The 17,702-nt window shown below is 63.6% G+C and overlaps 1 protein-coding gene across 1 annotated transcript; it reads left to right on the top strand.

Moving 5' to 3' along the window:
* Positions 1 to 5,696: 5,696 nt before the first annotated feature.
* On the top strand, positions 5,697 to 16,502 carry FXYD1 (FXYD domain containing ion transport regulator 1). The gene is made up of 8 exons (XM_073322833.1): positions 5,697 to 5,773; positions 10,522 to 10,589; positions 12,175 to 12,207; positions 12,529 to 12,603; positions 13,132 to 13,168; positions 13,385 to 13,434; positions 15,292 to 15,330; positions 15,913 to 16,502. The coding sequence occupies exons 2-7, from the start codon at positions 10,532 to 10,534 to the stop codon at positions 15,312 to 15,314; spliced, it is 276 nt and encodes a 91-aa protein (XP_073178934.1). The 5' UTR covers positions 5,697 to 5,773; positions 10,522 to 10,531; the 3' UTR covers positions 15,315 to 15,330; positions 15,913 to 16,502.
* The last annotated feature ends 1,200 nt before the right edge of the window (positions 16,503 to 17,702 follow it).

Genomic DNA, 17,702 nt, shown 5'->3' with positions numbered 1-17,702 from the left:
ACCCCTCTATCCACCCCTGTATCTCTCCGTCCACCCTGTATCTCTCCCCCTAGTCACCCCTGTATCCACCCCTCTATCCACCCCTGTATCTCTCCCCCTAGTCACCCCTGTATCTACCCCTCTATCCACCCCTGTATCCACCCCTCTATCCACCCCTGTATCTCTCCGTCCACCCTGTATCTCTCCCCCTAGTCACCCCTGTATCCACCCCTCTATCCACCCCTGTATCTCTCCCCCTAGTCACCCCTGTATCCACCCCTGTATCCACCCCTGTATCTCTCCCTCTATCCACCCCTGTATCTCTCCCTCCATCCACCCTGTATCTCTCCCTCTATCCACCCCTGTATCTCTCCCCCTAGTCACCCCTGTATCCACCCCTCTATCCACCCCTGTATCTACCCCTCTATCCACCCCTGTATCTCTCCGTCCACCCTGTATCTCTCCCTCTATCCACCCCTGTATCCACCCCTGTATCCACCCCTTTATCTCTCCGTCCACCCTGTATCTCTCCCTCTATCCACCCCTGTATCCACCCCTCTATCCACCCCTGTATCCACCCCTCTATCCACCCCTGTATCTCTCCCCCTAGTCACCCCTGTATCTACCCTGTATCTGTCCCTTTATTTTTCTGTCTAACCCTGTGTCTCTCCATCCATCCCCGGTTCTGTCCCGCTGTCCCCCTGCGATCTCGGTCAGTCCGCTTGTCGGTGCTCCCCCGTCCCGCAGTTCTTGTGGCCGTCCCTTCCTCTGTGAGTGGCAGTGCTGCCAGCCAATCGCGAGCCGGAGATGGGGAACCTTGGGGAGGGGGGTGTTGACCAGGGGCGGAGCCATAAGTAAAGAAAAGGAGGGGGGCAGCTCAGCCCAGGGGCTGGGAGAAGGGGCCGGGCACCCGGACTCCTGGGTTCTACCTCAGCCCTGGGGGGCACTGGGGTCTGGTGGTTAGACTTGGGGAGCGCTGAGAGCCAGGACTCCTGGGTTCTGTCCTGGCCGTGGGAGGGCTCAGCAGCTGCCTGGGCCATTCCCTGTTTGTGCCAAAAAGTGAAGCTCTGTGTGTCATGGAAGCAAACCATGTGGCTGGAGTGAGGGGGTGGGGGTCACCCTGGGGTGACGGGAGGGCGGGGGCAGCAGGGTTATATAATTTTTGGTGGTGCCCAGAACGGGTCCAAGTCCTGCCCCCCCACCTGCCTAAGGCTCTGGGAGGGAGTTTGGGTGTGGGGTGCAGGCCCTGGGCGGGGGCAGGGAGTTGGGGTGCAGGAGGGGGTGCGGGCTCTGGCAGGGAGTATGGGTGCTGGGTGTGGGCTCTGTGCTGGGGCAGGGGTTGGGGTGCAGGAGAGAATGCAGGGGGCGGGCTCTGGGAGAGAGTTGGGGTGCAAGAGGGGGATGGGCTCTGGGAGGGAGGGGAAGGAGTTGGGGTGCAGGAGGAAGTGCAGGGTGCAGGTTCTGGGAGGGAGTGTGGGTGCTGGGTGCGGGCTTTGGGCTGGGGCAGGGGGTTGGGGTACAGGAGGGGGTGAGGGGTGCAGCACATACCTCAGGCGGCTCCCAAAAGCAACCCGCACGCCCCTACGGCAGTGGCTCCTACCTGGGGGGCCGGGAGGTCTCTGCATGTCGCTGGCTGCAGGGATCACCTCCGCTTCTCCCAAAGGTCGCAGTTCCAATGGCGGACACGGCGCTCAGGGCAGGGGCATGCATGGAGACACAGGGGCCGCAGGGACGTGCCAACTGCTTCTGGGAGTGGCGTGCTGTGCGAAGCAAGGGCAGGCAGGAAGTTGCTTTAGGCCCGCTGCACATCTGGTGATGGCGGCAGGGGCCCCCAGTCCCTTTAAAATCATCTGGGGCAGCAGGCAGGGCTGGGGAGATACCCGGCCCTGAACATTGGTGGAGCCAGGCTGCCGGGCCTTGAATATTCCTGGAGCCCGGGCACCACGGGCCCATATAACTCACCACCCCTGGTGGGGGGAGTTAGCTGGTGGGGCAACTTGGCTCCACCTCCCCCCACCAACTAACCATGTACCCCACCCAGCATCACCAAGCTCCACTTACAGAAGCAGGCCCCACCCACAACCCCAGGTCACCGCCATTACAAAGAGCTAACAGGTGGTGTCAGTAGGGTTCAGAGTGAACATCCATGTGCTCGATGACCAGTAAGGGCTGGGACTGCATGATCGCATCCTACACCTGCTGTTAACCCTCTGCTAGCCGCAGAGCAGGATAATGATCTGCCATTGCCGCCAGTTACCAGAGTTACCCTGTACTCCCGGGACCAGAGGACACCACCCCACTCCCAGAGCCTGGGAGAGAAACCAGGAATCCTGACTCCCAGCCTCCCCTGCTTTGATCCCTGGAGTTGCCCCAGACACAAAGAAAGCCTCATAGATGGCGGGAACTGGGGGGGTGCAGGATCGTCGCAACTCCTACTGTAGACAGGGCCCGTGTCTGTCTGCCCAGAGAGGGCAGGGCTTATGGCTAGTTAACCTCCCCTGCCCACATCCCATCCCTCTGCTCCAGGCAGGAAATGGGACATGAGCCTTTCCCCTCTAGGGGGCACCAGCTTTAGGAGGGCAATTGGGGCTTGTTGTTAGAGCGGGGAGTGGTACTGGGAGCCAGGACTTCTGGGTTCTATCCCTGGCTCTGGGAAGAGAGTGGGGTCTAGTGTTTGGTGGGGGGCTGGGAGTCAGGACTCCTGGGTTCTTTCCCCGACTCTGCCTTCCCCCTCCCAGGCTGGTTCCTAATCTTCCTGCTATCCCAGCTGTGCCCCCTCACCCAGAAATGCCTGCTCAGATGCTCAGGACCAGGGGTGGATTGTGGGGGCTGGGGGACAATGGGCCCAGCTGTCTGGCTGCCCGCCAGTCCCTGGGAGTGGGATCCCAGCCCGGAGCTGGCATTTCCCCTCACACAGGGGCCTTTGTCCTGTGATGGGGGGTGGGAATCTGGGTGGTGGAAACACTCCCTGCAGGGAGATGCCGGGGGTACTGGGGGGTGAGGGGGAAGGAGGCTGCAGCTGGGCAGAGGGCTTGGAGGTGTGAGTGTGGCTGGGGGGGATGGGCCCTAACAATGGGATCCGCAGCTGGAGTAAGGCTAGAACAGAGAGAGAGAGAGAGAGTGTGTCCCTGCTGCCCCCTGCTGGAGGGGACAAGCCCTGCTGGAGGGAGGGCGGGGGAGGTGGCACCCTGTGCTTTCTTCCCGAGTGAGAATTGTGATCAGGAACCAAGAGTCCTGACTCCCAGCCCCCCTGCTGTAACCACTAGACCCCACTCCCCTCCCAGAGTCTGAGCTCACTTGTAACTTGGCTGTGCTACACTAGTCAGTGACTGTGTATGTGTGTGAAGGAATAGCAGAAATCTTGTTAGGTTTAATGACCACCTGACTCCTCTTCTTCCTGCTCAGGATCCCAAAGTGCCAGGACATTAACATTATAACATCATCCCCCTCCCTGCCCCGCCCCACCCCGCCCCAGAAACACGACCTCTCCCCTCTTTGGAATCTGCTGGATTCTGTGCTTTGCGTGGATTTATGATTCCACATACGCAGCCACCTCTGGAGCAGGGCAGCTGGGGAAAAGACGCACATCACACTGCATGGGGATGGCTTGTCCGCCCTGAGATGCAGCCACCTCTGAGTCGGGGCAGCTGGGGAACAGCCATTTAGGACAGGAAGTCCTAACCAACCTGTGTCAACCAGGAGCTAGAACAGAGGCAGTCTGAACTGGGCTCTGGCCCAGACACTGGGGTTCACACTCCAGCTTGGCCTATCAAACTGCCTTCAGGCCTTGGGATCTTTACTGGCCATGAAGTGTCTGTCCCAGCCCTGCAGGGGGGTGCGTGGAATAGGAGGGACGATCCTGGCCAGTGGCCACCCACAGTTCAATTCCACATGGGGGCAGCAGTGGGACCCAGAGAGAGGGAGCTGCCCTGCAGCAGCCCCTTCTTCCCCCAGGGCCCGCCCCAGCCCTCTGCCCCAGTTTAATGACCCCCAGCTCCCCCCTGGCCAACCTGCAACCAGGAAACAGAATCCACCCAGCCAGGCTATACACAGGGACACGTCACCCCGACACCCAGTCACACCCGGATACACTGTCACCCCAACAGCTACACCAATACCCCGACAATCAGACACACTATCACCCTGACAGCCACACTGACACCCTGACAGCCATAGCAATACCCTGACACACTGACATGCTGTCACCCTTACAGTCACACTGATACTCCAACCCACTAACATGCTGTCACCCTGAAAGCCACACCTATACCCTTACACACTGACACATTGTTGCCCCGACAGCCACACCAATAGCCTGACACTGCTGTCCCCCTGACAGCTACACCGTCAACCTGACAGCCACACCAATACCCTGACACACTAACACGCTGTCACCCTGACAGCCACATTGATACATTGACACACTGACACAGTCACCCGGACAGCCACACTGAGAGTCACCCCAACACACAGCCACACTGATACCCCGACACACTGACACAGTCACCCGGACAGCCACACTGACAGTCACCCCAAAACACAGCCACATTGATACCCTGACACACTGACACAGTCACCCTGACAGTCACCCCAACACACAGCGACACTGATACCCCGACACACTGACACAGTCACCTGGACAGCCACACTGACAGTCACCCCAACACACAGCCACATTGATACCCTGACACACTGACACAGTCACCCGGACAGCCACACTGACAGTCAGCCCAACACACAGCCACATTGATACCCTGACACACTGACACAGTCACCCGGACAGCCACACTGACAGTCACCCCAACACACAGCCACACTGATACCCCGACACACTGACACAGTCACCCGGACAGCCACACTGACAGTCACCCCAACACACAGCCACACTGATACCCCGACATACTGACACAGTCACCCTGACAGCCACACTGACAGTCACCCCAACACACAGCCACACTGATACCCCGACACACTGACACAGTCACCCGGACAGCCACACTGACAGTCACCCCAACACACAGCCACACTGATACCCCGACACACTGACACAGTCACCCGGACAGCCACACTGACAGTCACCCCAACACACAGCCACACTGATACCCCGACACACTGACACAGTCACTCGGACAGCCACACTGACAGTCACCCCAACACACAGCCACACTGATACCCCGACACACTGACACAGTCACCCGGACAGCCACACTGACAGTCACCCCAACACACAGCCACACTGATACCCCGACACACTGACACAGTCACCCGGACAGCCACACTGACAGTCACCCCAACACACAGCCACACTGATACCCCGACACACTGACACAGTCACCCGGACAGCCACACTGACAGTCACCCCAACACACAGCCACATTGATACCCTGACACACTGACACAGTCACCCGGACAGCCACACGGATACTCCAACACACCAAGCCAAGTCCCTATAGCCAAGTCCCACACAGCCCCACCCACACACCATCACCCGCCACACAGCCACATGGACACACTGACACGGGGGCACCAACCCACGGACAGAACCACACCCGCCCTCCAGGGGGCTGCTTCGCCCCACCCCACCCAGATCCCGCCATGGGGGGGCAGTTACGAAATTCTGCCTGAATTGACACCCCCCGCCCCCTTCCTCCAGACCCACCCCCACCCACTGCCGCGTCCCCTCCCCCATTCCCTCAGTCCCACCCCGCCCCCGCCCCTCTCCGGGCCGGGCGCTCCCCGCTGTCCGGTCCCGCACTCTGCGTTCGGCCGGGCTGACAGCTGCGAGGGGAGCGGGGTAAGGGGCGGCCGGGGGGCCCGGGGGAGACGCGGCAGGGGGAGGAGGGAAAGTCCTGTGGGGGGAAGGGGGCGGATCGGCTGAGATCTGGGCAACGGGAGAGGGGGTCTCTGCCCCCCAGGGAAGGGTCTAACCACGGGGGGGTCTAACCATGGGGGAAGGGTCTAACAGGGGTTCTGTGCCCCCCAGGGAGTGGGTTTTACCGGGAGGGGGGCGGGCTTAAAAAGTGGGCTCTGACCACAGGGGGTCTAACTAGGGGGTCTAACCCTGGGGAGGTCTAACAGGGGGGACACCGCCCTCCAGGAGGGGGGTTTAACCTGGGGGTTCTAACGGGGACGTGCACTGTCTGGGGGATCTGCCCCCAGGGAGGTGGGTCTAACCCCAAGGGGTCAAACAGGGGGGGTCTAACCCCGGGGAGGGGGATTTAACCGGGGGGGGTGTCTAACAGGGGGCTCTGCCCCCAGGGTGGAGGCTCTAACCACGGGGGGGGTCTAACCATGGGGAGGTCTAAAGGGGGCTTTAATGGGGGGTTGCCCCCCAAAGAGGAGGTCTAGCCATGGGGGGTTCTAACAGGGGGTCTCTGCCCCCCACGATGGGGTTTTAACCTGGGGGGGCTTAAAAGGTGGGCTCTGCCCTCCAGGGAGGGGAGTCTAACTATGGAGGGGTCCAACTGGGGGGCTCTGACCCCAGGGAGAGGGGTCTAACCACAGGGGAGTCTAACAGGGGGGCTTTTCCCCCCAGGGAGGGGGGTCTAACCAAAGGGGGGGTCTAATGAGGGGGCTCTACCCCCCAGGAGGGGGCTTTAACCAGAGGGTTCTAACAGGGGGGCACTGCCTGGGGGATCTGCCCCCAGGGAAGTGGGTCTAATCCCAGGGATGTCTAACAGGGGGGCTCTGCCCCCCAGGAAGGGGGTCTAACCACAGGAGGTTCTAATAGGGGGATGTCTGACCCAGGGGAGGGTTGGGGTGATGACTGGGAAGGGAGGACGGGATATTTTGCAGGGGGAGAGGTTGGGGATGTACTAGCACCTTAGGGGAATGTTTGGGGTGCTCAGGTGGCCCCGACTCTGCCCCAGGGGCCCATCTGACAGGCCTGGTCCAGAGGCACTTGTGCCTGTAGGAGGGTCCATCCCCCACTGCAGTGGGAGGCAGCTCCCCCTCCTGGATCTCAGGGTCTCCCCATAGCCAAGTCCATCCATGACACCAGCTCCCTCCCCACCAGGCCTGTGGTGCCTAGTGGCAGAGAGTTCCACAGGTCAATGGTGGGACAAATGGCCCCATGTCCTTGGGCCAAGAGACTGGTGCGGAGACCCTCATGGCCTGGCCTGTCCCACTGGCATGGCCCCCCAGCCCCTCCCCCAGTGCCTCCCTCGGGGCTTCTTGCCAGGTGGCAACCAACACCTGGTGACTTCTGTGTGGACAAGGGAGCAGTGGCGGGGGGGGAGGGAGGATTCAGGGAGAGGGGTGGGGTGAAGGGGGTTGTGGGAGCAGTAATGGGGTAGGGATGAGGAGAAGGGGGAGGTATGTGGCACAAGGGTGAGGGGTCCCAATGCTGGGCCGGGGGACTGTGGGGGGGTCCCCCCTTCCCCTCCCGAGCTGTGGGGGGACCCATGTCCCAGCTTGGCACAAAGCTGCCCATGCAGCTTTTGGGGGAGTTGGAGGTGGGATCTGGTCACCTTGGTGTCCCACTGGCCCCAGTACCCCTGCCCAGCTGAGACGTGAGCCGAGCTGTGGGTGCTGCATGCCAGGCCAGCTGAGTCAGGGGTATTTATACTCCAGTGCCGGGGCCCGGGTATATTTAGACACGCTGCCAGGGAGCGCGAAGACCCAACAATCCCAGCTGGGGCTAGAGGGGGTGTCTGGCAGCTCTCCTCAGAGAGGGGGCACAGACAGAGGGGCCCTACTTTAACCACTAGACCCCCTCCACTCCCAGAGCTGGGAGAGAACCCAGGAGTCCTGGATCCCAGCCCTCCCTTGCTAGTCACACCACACAGATCTGTTATCGAGAGCTCCCATCCTGTCCAGGGCTTGTCAGGCAGCCAACCCAGCCGAATTTAGCTGCCTTAATCTCTGCCCCCGAGCCAGTCCCCGCGGCCCACGATAACGCCCTGTCCTGCCCAGCCGCCAGCAAGAGGCCCAGGCCCGAACGCAGGGGTAGGTGCAGGGAGCTGTGGTGGGGGGGCAGTCCAGGGCTGGGATACAGGAGGCTGTGGGTCGGGACGGAGGGGCACCGGCAGAGCTGTGGTGGGGGGGCAGTCCAGGGCTGGGATACAGGAGGCTGTGGGTCGGGACGGAGGGGCACCGGCAGAGCTGTGGTGGGGGGGCAGTCCAGGGCTGGGATACAGGAGGCTGTGGGTCGGGACGGAGGGGCACCGGCAGAGCTGTGGTGGGGGGGCAGTCCAGGGCTGGGATACAGGAGGCTGTGGGTTGGGACGGAGGGGCACCGGCAGAGCTGTGGTGGGGGGGCAGTCCAGGGCTGGGATACAGGAGGCTGTGGGTTGGGACGGAGGGGCACCGGCAGAGCTGTGGTGGGGGGGCAGTCCAGGGCTGGGATACAGGAGGCTGTGGGTCGGGACGGAGGGGCACCGGCAGAGCTGTGGTGGGGGGGCAGTCCAGGGCTGGGATACAGGAGGCTGTGGGTTGGGACGGAGGGGCACCGGCAGAGCTGTGGTGGGGGGGCAGTCCAGGGCTGGGATACAGGAGGCTGTGGGTTGGGACGGAGGGGCACCGGCAGAGCTGTGGTGGGGGGGCAGTCCAGGGCTGGGATACAGGAGGCTGTGGGTTGGGACGGAGGGGCACCGGCAGAGCTGTGGTGGGGGGGCAGTCCAGGGCTGGGATACAGGAGGCTGTGGGTTGGGACGGAGGGGCACCGGCAGAGCTGTGGTGGGGGGGGCAGTCCAGGGCTGGGATACAGGAGGCTGTGGGTTGGGACGGAGGGGCACCGGCAGAGCTGTGGTGGGGGGGCAGTCCAGGGCTGGGATACAGGAGGCTGTGGGTCGGGACGGAGGGGCACCGGCAGAGCTGTGGGTGGGGATACCAGGGACTGTGGGTCGGGACGGAGGGGCACCGGCAGAGCTGTGGGGGGGGGGGCAGTCCAGGGCTGGGATAGAAGATGTCTGGGTCAGGACTGAGGGGCACTGGTAGAGTTCTGTGGGAGCAGGACTGGGCTAGCACGGGGCTGCGTGTTGGGAGTGAGGGGCACTCGGGGGGGTGGGGCAGGGCTAGGATAATAGGGGTGCAGGTCGGGAGTGAGGGGCCCTGGCAGAATGGGGGTGCTGCGGGGTCTGGGCAGAGGCAGGCCCCAGGGGTGCTGACGTGTAGTGGCTATGGGGCATGCAGGCTGGAATGTTCTCTGCTCTGTGGGGAATGGCAGGAGGGGGGGCATCCAGCACTGGGGGGGGGGCAAGGCGTAACTCGGGGTTACGGGCGCCCAGGGTTACGGGCGCCCAGTGCCAGGGATTAGGCTGGCAAATGCAAATCCCCTGGGTTAACCCTTTATTGGCTGCAGACAAAGCAGGGACCGAGGGGGGTGGGTATTTACACTCACCCCCGTATCTCAGAAGGGGGTCCTCTATCTGGGGGTTAGAGACTACAGAGATCCCCACTCCCCTTCCTACCATGTGTCACTGCTGGCAGGTTAGAGCAGGGGGCTGGGAGCCAGGACTCCTGGGTTCTCTCCTGGCTCTGGCAGGGGAGTGGGGTCTAATGGATGGAGCTGGGGGGGGCACTGATGCGAAGCTGCAGGCTGCACAGTGCTGGGCGGGGAGATGAGGAGGCGCCAGCTTCTCCCGCCCCCCAAGTGCAGAGGGAGCAGAACCCTGGGTGAGGCTGGTGGGACTCGGTGTCCAAAAGGCATGAGGCCAGCCCAGGGTCTTCTTGCCTGCCCCCTCCTCCCACCCTGGGGTCCCCTGGCTTGAGGGGGCGGGGCAGGGTTATCATCTGCAAACACTGCCCGGCAGGCTGGGGGGGGCGCAAGGTCACATCTCTATGGTAACAAACCTTTGGCCCCCAGCAGACCCACCAGGCAGGGGCCAGGTGTGAATGACCTGGCCCCACCCCCAACCCTGCCATGGACTGTACCCAGGCCATAGCCCCACCCCCCAGTACCTCCCATCCCACCCCAGCCCCCCAGACTCCCCCACCCCTGCCACAGCTCCACCCTGCCCCCAATATCTCCCATCCTGGCCCTGCCACGGCCCCACTCACCAGCCCTCTTTCTGCCCCCCTGTACCTCCCCCCCACTACCTTCTCACCCTGTCCCTGCCCCCCACAACCCCCTACCTGTAACACAGCCCCATTCCTTCCCCCCAGTACCTCCCATCCTGCCCCCCAGTACACCCCCACCCCTGCCACAGCCCCACCCCCCCACTACCTTCCCACCCCATCCCTGACCCCCAGAACCCCCTACCAGTGCCACAGCCCCGTTCCTGCCCCCCACGACTTCTCACCCCATCCCTGCCCCCCAGAACCCCCTACCCGTGCCACAGCCCTGTTCCTGCCCCCCAGTACCTCCCATCCCAGCCCTGCCCCCCAGTAAATCCCCACCCGGGTCCCTCCCCACGCGCCATGACCTCACCGTACCCCCTCCGCCCCCATGGTCCACAGTCCCTCCCTTTGCTTCCCCCATCCCGTGCCCTGCCAGGGCCTCACCCTCCCATCTTGTCCCTCCCTGGCTTTTCCTGTTTCTGTGCTCCCCTCCCTTCTCCCCCATGGCGGGCGGCGCTGACCCTCTGTCCCTTGGTGTCTCAGCAGGACAGACATGGGGACGTGGATCCTGCTGCTGTTCTGCTGGGCCCTGCTGGGAGCAGCCAGTGCTGGTGAGTGCCGGGGGCAAGAGAACGCAGGGGAGCTCCCAGAACCCGGATCCCAGACCCAGGGCCTATGGTATGTCACCGGGAACAAGGAGCTGCCAAGCCTCCAGGATAGTCTGGGAGTCTCCAGGAATTAAAGACAATGTCATGTGATGAAACCTCCAGGAATTCATCCAACCAAAGTTGGCAACCCTAGGGGAGAGAACCCAGGAGTCCTGGTGCCTAGCCCCCTGCTCTAACCACTAGATCCCCCTCCCCTCGAGAAGAGCACCCAGGTTAGCTCCAGCCCCCCTCCAAGTGGTGCACCCGCACCCCTGGATCAGAGGTGCTGAACTAGGGTGCTGGGGTGTGGCCACACCCCAGCTTGCAGTGGTTTCCCAGGTTTGTAGTTTGGGTCGGGGTCCAGCCCCACCACTGTCCCTGCCCAATCTGTCACTGGGCAGGGCCAGGGCTTTTGTGCACCAACCAACTCGCAGCTTGGAGGGAGCCCAAACTGCAGAGATTCAAAAAGCTCCATCTACCCACTCAGCTGCGGGGCGACAGGGGAAACCGCCAGTGTGGGGAGCACAGCCTGGGGGAGCCAGCAGCGGCATGAGCGGGCGGGGGGTGGAGGAATCCCAGCAGCAGGGAAGGGGACAGCGGGGTGAGTGGGGAGGGGACGGGGAGGAGTCCCAGCAGCAGGGAAGGGGGCAGCGGGGCGAGTGGGGATGGGAGGAGCCAAAGCGGGGGACGGGGGGGACTCCCAGCAGCAGGAAAGGGGGCAGTGAGGTGAGCGAGGAGGAGGAATCCCAGCACAGGGGAGGGGACAGTGGGGGGCAGGTATCCCAGGAGCGGGGCAGGGGGCAGTGGGGTGGGAGGAGGGTGGAATCCCAGCAGCAGGAGGAGGGGGGGAACTAATCCCAGCAGTGGAGAGTGGCTTGGGGAGGTCTAATGGTTTCAGCAGTGAACTAGGACTCAGGACCTCTCGGTTCTAATCCCAGCTCTGCCCCAGACACCCTGTGGGACCCTGGCACCCATTCCCTGCCCTCTGGGCCAGCCAGTCCCCCACCCGGGGCTGGATGGGAGTCAGTGCCCCCTGAAGGGCCCCAGCCCCCCTTCACCAGCCAGGCAGGCCCCAGGAGGTGAGGCGACTAGGGCTCCAGTGGCTCAGCATGTCAGGGCAGATGCTCAGGGCGATGCCAAAGGGGCTCCCTGGTCAGCCGGGGGGCCCCCAGCAAGCAGTCGCTGGGCAAGTGAAGAGTTTGTCCATCTGCCTAGTGCTGGCCACAGCTTTTGGGGGCAGGGTGTCTTTTACACCCCTCAGAAATGTAGCTACTCTGAGGGAAGTTTTCAGTCTAGACCAGCCCTAGGGGCCAGGACTCCTGGGTTCTGTCCCCAGCTCTGGGAGGGGAGTGGGATCAGGACTCCTGGGTTCTTTCTTTGGCACTAGGAGGGTAGTGGTGCCTAAGGGTTAGAGCAGGGGGTGGGGGGGACAGACTGGAGGCCAGAGGGGTTAGAGTGCACTCCATGTCTCCGTAGCATCTCTGAATCCCAGGACAGAGATCCTTAACGCCTCTCTCTCTCTCTCTCTCTCTCTCTCTCTCTCTCTCAGAGCCTCCCAAGGAGCACGACCCCTTTAACTACGGTGAGCTGGGGGGTCTCAGGGCGGGTGGCTGCTGAGCGGGGCCTCTGACCAGGGGCTGGCAGCTGCTGGGAGGGGGGTGGAGGGTGTCTGTGGTGCACAGATTAGATTTCTCTTCGGTGCCAGCTGCAGCCACTAGGGGGCGGCAGCATGGCAGGGGTCAGTGCATGTCCGCACCAGCGCACACACATGCAGACCAGGGCCCAGCCCCTCCAGCAGGGGGCGGCAGGGACACACAAACGCACGTGTACAATGGCTGTGTATCGGTGTCTCTCTCTGGGGGGGGCAGGTCCCCTCTCCCCCTGAGCCCGTCTCTCCCCCCAGACTATCAGTCCCTGAGAATTGGAGGCCTCATCTTCGCGGTCATCCTCTTTCTGCTGGGAATCCTCATCATCCTCAGTGAGTATCCAGCGCCCCCTAGAGGGGAAAGGCCCCATGTCCTGTTCCCTGCCCAGCCAGTCCCCTGCCCTGAGGCTGGATCAGGGCCAATGCCCCCTAGAGGGGAAGGCCCCATGTCCCATCCCCTTGAGCCAGTCAGTTGCTCAGCCAGAGAGGAGGGGGAGTTTTTGGGTGGCTGGTTCCTCTGGGTGCTGCTTCTGGGGCTGGTTGGACACCAGGTCCCTTCAGCCCCATAAATCTCACCCAGAGCTTTGGCTCCATCTGTATCTGCTGGGGGGGGGAGGGGGTGTGATGGCTAACCCCCACAGTTCCCCCAGTCTGCTTTCATTAACCCCTCGCTGCTCAGCCTGCTGCTACTCAGCACCCCCCCAAGCCACCAAACCCCACTCCCCTCCTGGAGCCAGGATAGAACCCAGGAGTCCTGGCTCCCAGCCCCCCCGCAGCTCCCTGTCCTGCCCCGCCCTGTCCTGGCCTGCCCTGCCACGCCATCTCGCTGCCAGGGGGTATTTACTGTTTTATCTTTTCTAGGTCGACGCTGCCGTTGTAAATTTAACCAGCAACAAAGGTAAATACCCCACTGCCCACCGCTCACAACGCACCCTAGGGCTGGGACCGGAGGGGGCTGCAGGTCAGGAGTGAGGGGCTCCGGCAGAGCTGTGGGGGAGGGGAGCCCATTGCTGGGATAATGGGGGCTGCGGGTTGGGAGTGAAGGACATGGGTGGGTGGGGGCTGGGGGGCTGCTGAGAGTACAGGGACCCATGTAATGCTGCTGTCCCCCCAGGACTGGTGAACCAGACGAGGAGGAAGGGACTCTCCGAAGCTCCATTCGCCGTAAGTACCAGGCATCCTGCAGCCTCGGATTAACACATGGGCCTACAGAGGAGGGGAGTGCAGGGGTTGGGAGCGCAGGGGGCACAGGGCTGGGAGTTGGGAGTGTGGGGGGCACAGGGCCAGGGTGGGGGTTGGGAGCGTGGGGGGCACAGGGCAGAGGGTGGGAGTGCAGGAGGGGAGTGCAGGGGTTGGAAGCGCGGTGGGCACAGGGCTGGGAGTTGGGGGCGTGTGGGGCAGAGGGTGGGGGTGCAGGAGGGGAGTGCAGGGGTTGGAAGCGCGGTGGGCACAGGGCTGGGAGTTGGGGGCGTGTGGGGCACAGGGCAGAGGGTGGGGGTGCAGGAGGGGAGTGCAGGGGTGGGGAGGCCGGGGGGCACAGGCCCGAGGTGAGGGGTGCGGGGGGATCAGGGCTTGGGTGGGGGTGCAGGAGGGGAGTGCAGGGGTTGGGAGCGCAGGGGGCACAGGGCTGGGAGTTGGGAGTGTGGGGGGCACAGGGCCAGGGTGGGGGTTGGGAGCGTGTGGGGCACAGGGCAGAGGGTGGGAGTGCAGGAGGGGAGTGCAGGGGTTGGAAGCGCGGTGGGCACAGGGCTGGGAGTTGGGGGCGTGTGGGGCAGAGGGTGGGGGTGCAGGAGGGGAGTGCAGGGGTTGGAAGCGCGGTGGGCACAGGGCTGGGAGTTGGGGGCGTGTGGGGCAGAGGGTGGGGGTGCAGGAGGGGAGTGCAGGGGTTGGAAGCGCGGTGGGCACAGGGCTGGGAGTTGGGGGCGTGTGGGGCACAGGGCAGAGGGTGGGGGTGCAGGAGGGGAGTGCAGGGGTGGGGAGGCCGGGGGGCACAGGCCCGAGGTGAGGGGTGCGGGGGGATCAGGGCTTGGGTGGGGGTGCAGGAGGGGAGTGCAGGGGTTGGGAGCGCAGGGGGCACAGGGCTGGGAGTTGGGAGTGTGGGGGGCACAGGGCCAGGGTGGGGGTTGGGAGCGTGTGGGGCACAGGGCAGAGGGTGGGAGTGCAGGAGGGGAGTGCAGGGGTTGGAAGCGCGGTGGGCACAGGGCTGGGAGTTGGGGGCGTGTGGGGCAGAGGGTGGGGGTGCAGGAGGGGAGTGCAGGGGTTGGAAGCGCGGTGGGCATAGGGCTGGGAGTTGGGAGTGTGTGGGGCACAGGGCAGAGGGTGGGGGTGCAGGAGGGGAGTGCAGGGGTGGGGAGGCCGGGGGGCACAGGCCCGAGGTGAGGGGTGCGGGGGGATCAGGGCTTGGGTGGGGGTTGGGGGCACGGAGGGCACAGTGCAGCACAGAGTAAGGGGGGCAATACACCATGCCTCTTACTTCTTCGCTGCTGGTGTTGTCTTTGGAGCCAGCAGCCGCTGCTCTCCGGCCACCTGGCCAGTGCTTAACTTTGTGCTGGGGCTGAGCCCGGCACCTCGTTCAATACAAATTAAGCGCTGGGAGGAGGCAGCAGGGCCCTGGGGAGTGGAGAGACCATGGGGGCCATGGGCAATGTGGGGGGCAACATGCTCACAGGGGACAGGGGCACCATTTTCCCTAAGGCCAGCCCTGCCTGGCTCCAGCTTCTGGCCTGGCCTGGCCTGGCCTGACCAGGGGGCGGGGCCTCGGGGGTGGGGGCCCATGGTGACAGGGAGGCAGTGTGGGGGGCCCAAAAGTTCTTTGTGCCAAGGGTCCTAATAAATCTTAATCCACTTCTGCCTCCCCTCCCGCCCTTGGTGACCCTGTGTGACACATGCTGGGGGAGGGCATGGCCAGGATGCTGGGGTCCTCTCCCCACCCCCGCAGGGCTGGTCTATCAAGGATCTGACCCCAGTTCCCGCAGGCAGAACCCCGCCCTGGGCACCTGACTCCTTGACTCTTTTCTACAGGTTTGTCCACCCGGATGAGATAGGCGGGCCCAGAGGCTGGTGAGTGGGGAGGCAGGGGGAAGGGATGGGACATGGGGCCCTTTCCCCCAGGGGAACATGAGCAGTGCTCAGTTTGTGCCAGGGCTGAGCCCTTGGCGTCTCCGGGCTGGGCCGTCAAGCCACCTCCGGGCTTGCTGCATTAGTTAGAAGTGCTAAAAAATTGCTGGGGCCCCGGGCACCTCTTTCACTACAAATGAAACACTGGGCGCTGGCTCTGGCCCCAGGGTGGGGGACTGGCTGGCTCAGGGAGGTGGGGAATGGGGCATGGGGGTTTCCCCTCCAGGGGCTGCCAGCTGCTATGAGTTCTGTGGATCTGCATTCCTACTGTGGCAGTCATCCACATTACATAGAGACCAAGACTCCTGGGTTCTAGCCCCAGCTCTGGGAGGAGAGTGGGGTCTGGAGGGTTAGAGCAGGGGGGACTGGGAGCCAGGACTCTGGGGTTCTATCCCTGGCTAGGGGAGTGGGGTCTAGGGGGCTGGAGCAGGGGGGCTGGGAGCCGGGACTCCTGGGTTCTCCCTTGGGTGGGGCAGTGTTGCTCATTGTCCATACATAATCCCTTCCCGTTTGCTCTTTGTGCAGGTCTCCCCAAGGCGCAGAACTCTCCCTGGATATGAAGAGTGACTCCCTCTTCCCCCGCCCCATGCTGAATAGCCGTAGCACTTAGCCTAGACCAGGCCCCCCAAGCTCTGATTGCAGCCCGCAGAATCTGAGCCAGCCAGCAGGGGGCAATAGGGACACACACACGCGGCAGGTCTCATTCCCTCCAACAGGGGGCGGCCGAGACACACACACAGCGCAGGTCTTGTCCCCTCCAGCAGGGGGCAGCAGGGACACACAGAGCAGGGCCTGTCCCCAGCAGCAGGGGAACACCCCCACATTCTAGGGGTGCTGCCCTCGTGGGCTCTGGGCAGTGGTGCCAAGAGCCCTGTGTGTGAGGGGTGCAGGGAGGGGTGACCGTGGGGGGCGGCAGTCGGGGTCCCTGTTGAAGCGTCCGTCATGGGACTGTGGTGGGAACAGCTGGCTCCAACCTCTGGGTCAGGGCTGATCCCCTCCAGCAGGGGGCAGCAGGAACCCCCCCAGCCTCTGCAAGTGTCCCTGTGTCCAGCCGGGGGCGCTGTCCGTAGTCGCTGGCCGGAGATGGCTTCCCAATAAACGCTACCTGCCCCCTCCATCTGCCTCCTGGCACTTACTGCCTGGGGCGGGAGCCACTGTGTGTCAGCACTGAACCCCCACCCCCGCTGCCAAGCTTGCCCCCCCAGCTCTGCCAGTTCCCCTCACTCGCAGCCTGCTGCCCTCTCAGCCCTGGGCTCCCCCCCAGCTCTGCTGGTTCCCCTCACTCCTGACCCGACCCGCAGCCCCTCTCTCTCCTCCCTGGCTCCCGGTCGCCAGTGCATGGTCTGTGATCGCGGACAGGCCATTCCAAGGGCGCCGTGGGGCAGGGGCTGGGCCAGCTAGAGAAGCTGCCCCAAGAGTCGTGCGCTGGGAGCAGGTCCTGTCCCAATCACCGGCTCGGGTGTGGTGGGATCCCGGCCCGTGGCTGAGCGGGTGCTTTCTGCATGTGTGTGTAGGGGGCGGGCCTGATCCCTGGGAGGTGCATGAGCAGACAGAAAGCAGGTTTGATCCCCTCCAGCAGGGGGCAGCAGGACGCGCGCACGCATGTTTGTCAGGTCACAGCTCTCACGCTGCTAGTCCTTGACCCAGCAGAGGGGTCCGTGTGCCCCAGGCCCTGGCGCTGCCCTGTGACCCCCCCAGCCCGAACCCCCATCCCCCAATGCACGAGGACTGTCTCCCTCCTGCTGGCCAGTATCCCCTTGAGATTTTACCCTCAATCCCCCAGAGCTCTTGGCCCAGCCCTGCCCAGGCTGGACAGCCACAGGGCTCTCTGGATTAGGCTGAAATGAATGCAGATATACAAATGAGCCCAGGTAGTGATTTGCATAATTTTATATCTCCCTCCCCCCCACCCCCCCGTAGCCTTCACCTAGTTTGGCCCTTCAACTCCTGTGGCTGGTGGATCTGGAAACCGCCAAAGGCCCTTTCCCACTTGGTGCCTCAGTTTCCCCTCCCCCACTGTGGCGGTTTAAACTGGGTGCTGTGGGGCAGGGACTGTCTCAGGGCATGTCTCCACTAGCCAGGTTAAAGCGCGGTGTCGTTAACGTGGCTGTGTAGTCGTGGCACCAGCGCGGGGGAAAAAGCCCCCCCATGAGGGGAGCAGCTCCCCGCGCTGGGGCTCTTCCTATGCTGCTGCTTTCCAGCGCTGAGACTTGCAGCGCTCGGGGTGGGGGGTTCACACCCCTGAGCGAGGAAGTTGCAGCACTATTAAAATGGCAGCATAGACCAGGCCTCACTGTGGGTCTGTGCAGTGGGTC

The sequence above is a fragment of the Lepidochelys kempii genome, chromosome 24, assembly GCF_965140285.1.
Source record: "Lepidochelys kempii isolate rLepKem1 chromosome 24, rLepKem1.hap1, whole genome shotgun sequence".
NCBI lineage: Eukaryota > Metazoa > Chordata > Testudines > Cheloniidae > Lepidochelys > Lepidochelys kempii.
The sequence above is the reverse complement of the archived record's forward strand: the minus strand, read 5'-3'. Positions and strand labels throughout refer to the sequence as shown.

What these genes read in the sequence shown, in the direction of transcription:
- FXYD1 (XM_073322833.1), top strand. Translation starts at nt 10,532, where the DNA reads ATGGGGACGTGGATCCTGCTGCTGTTCTGCTGGGCCCTGCTGGGAGCA. An exon ending in GGGAATCCTCATCATCCTCA is followed by an intron (nt 12,604 to 13,131) that starts GTGAGTATCCAG and finishes TATCTTTTCTAG; the next exon opens with GTCGACGCTGCCGTTGTAAA. An exon ending in TCTCCGAAGCTCCATTCGCC is followed by an intron (nt 13,435 to 15,291) that starts GTAAGTACCAGG and finishes TCTTTTCTACAG; the next exon opens with GTTTGTCCACCCGGATGAGA.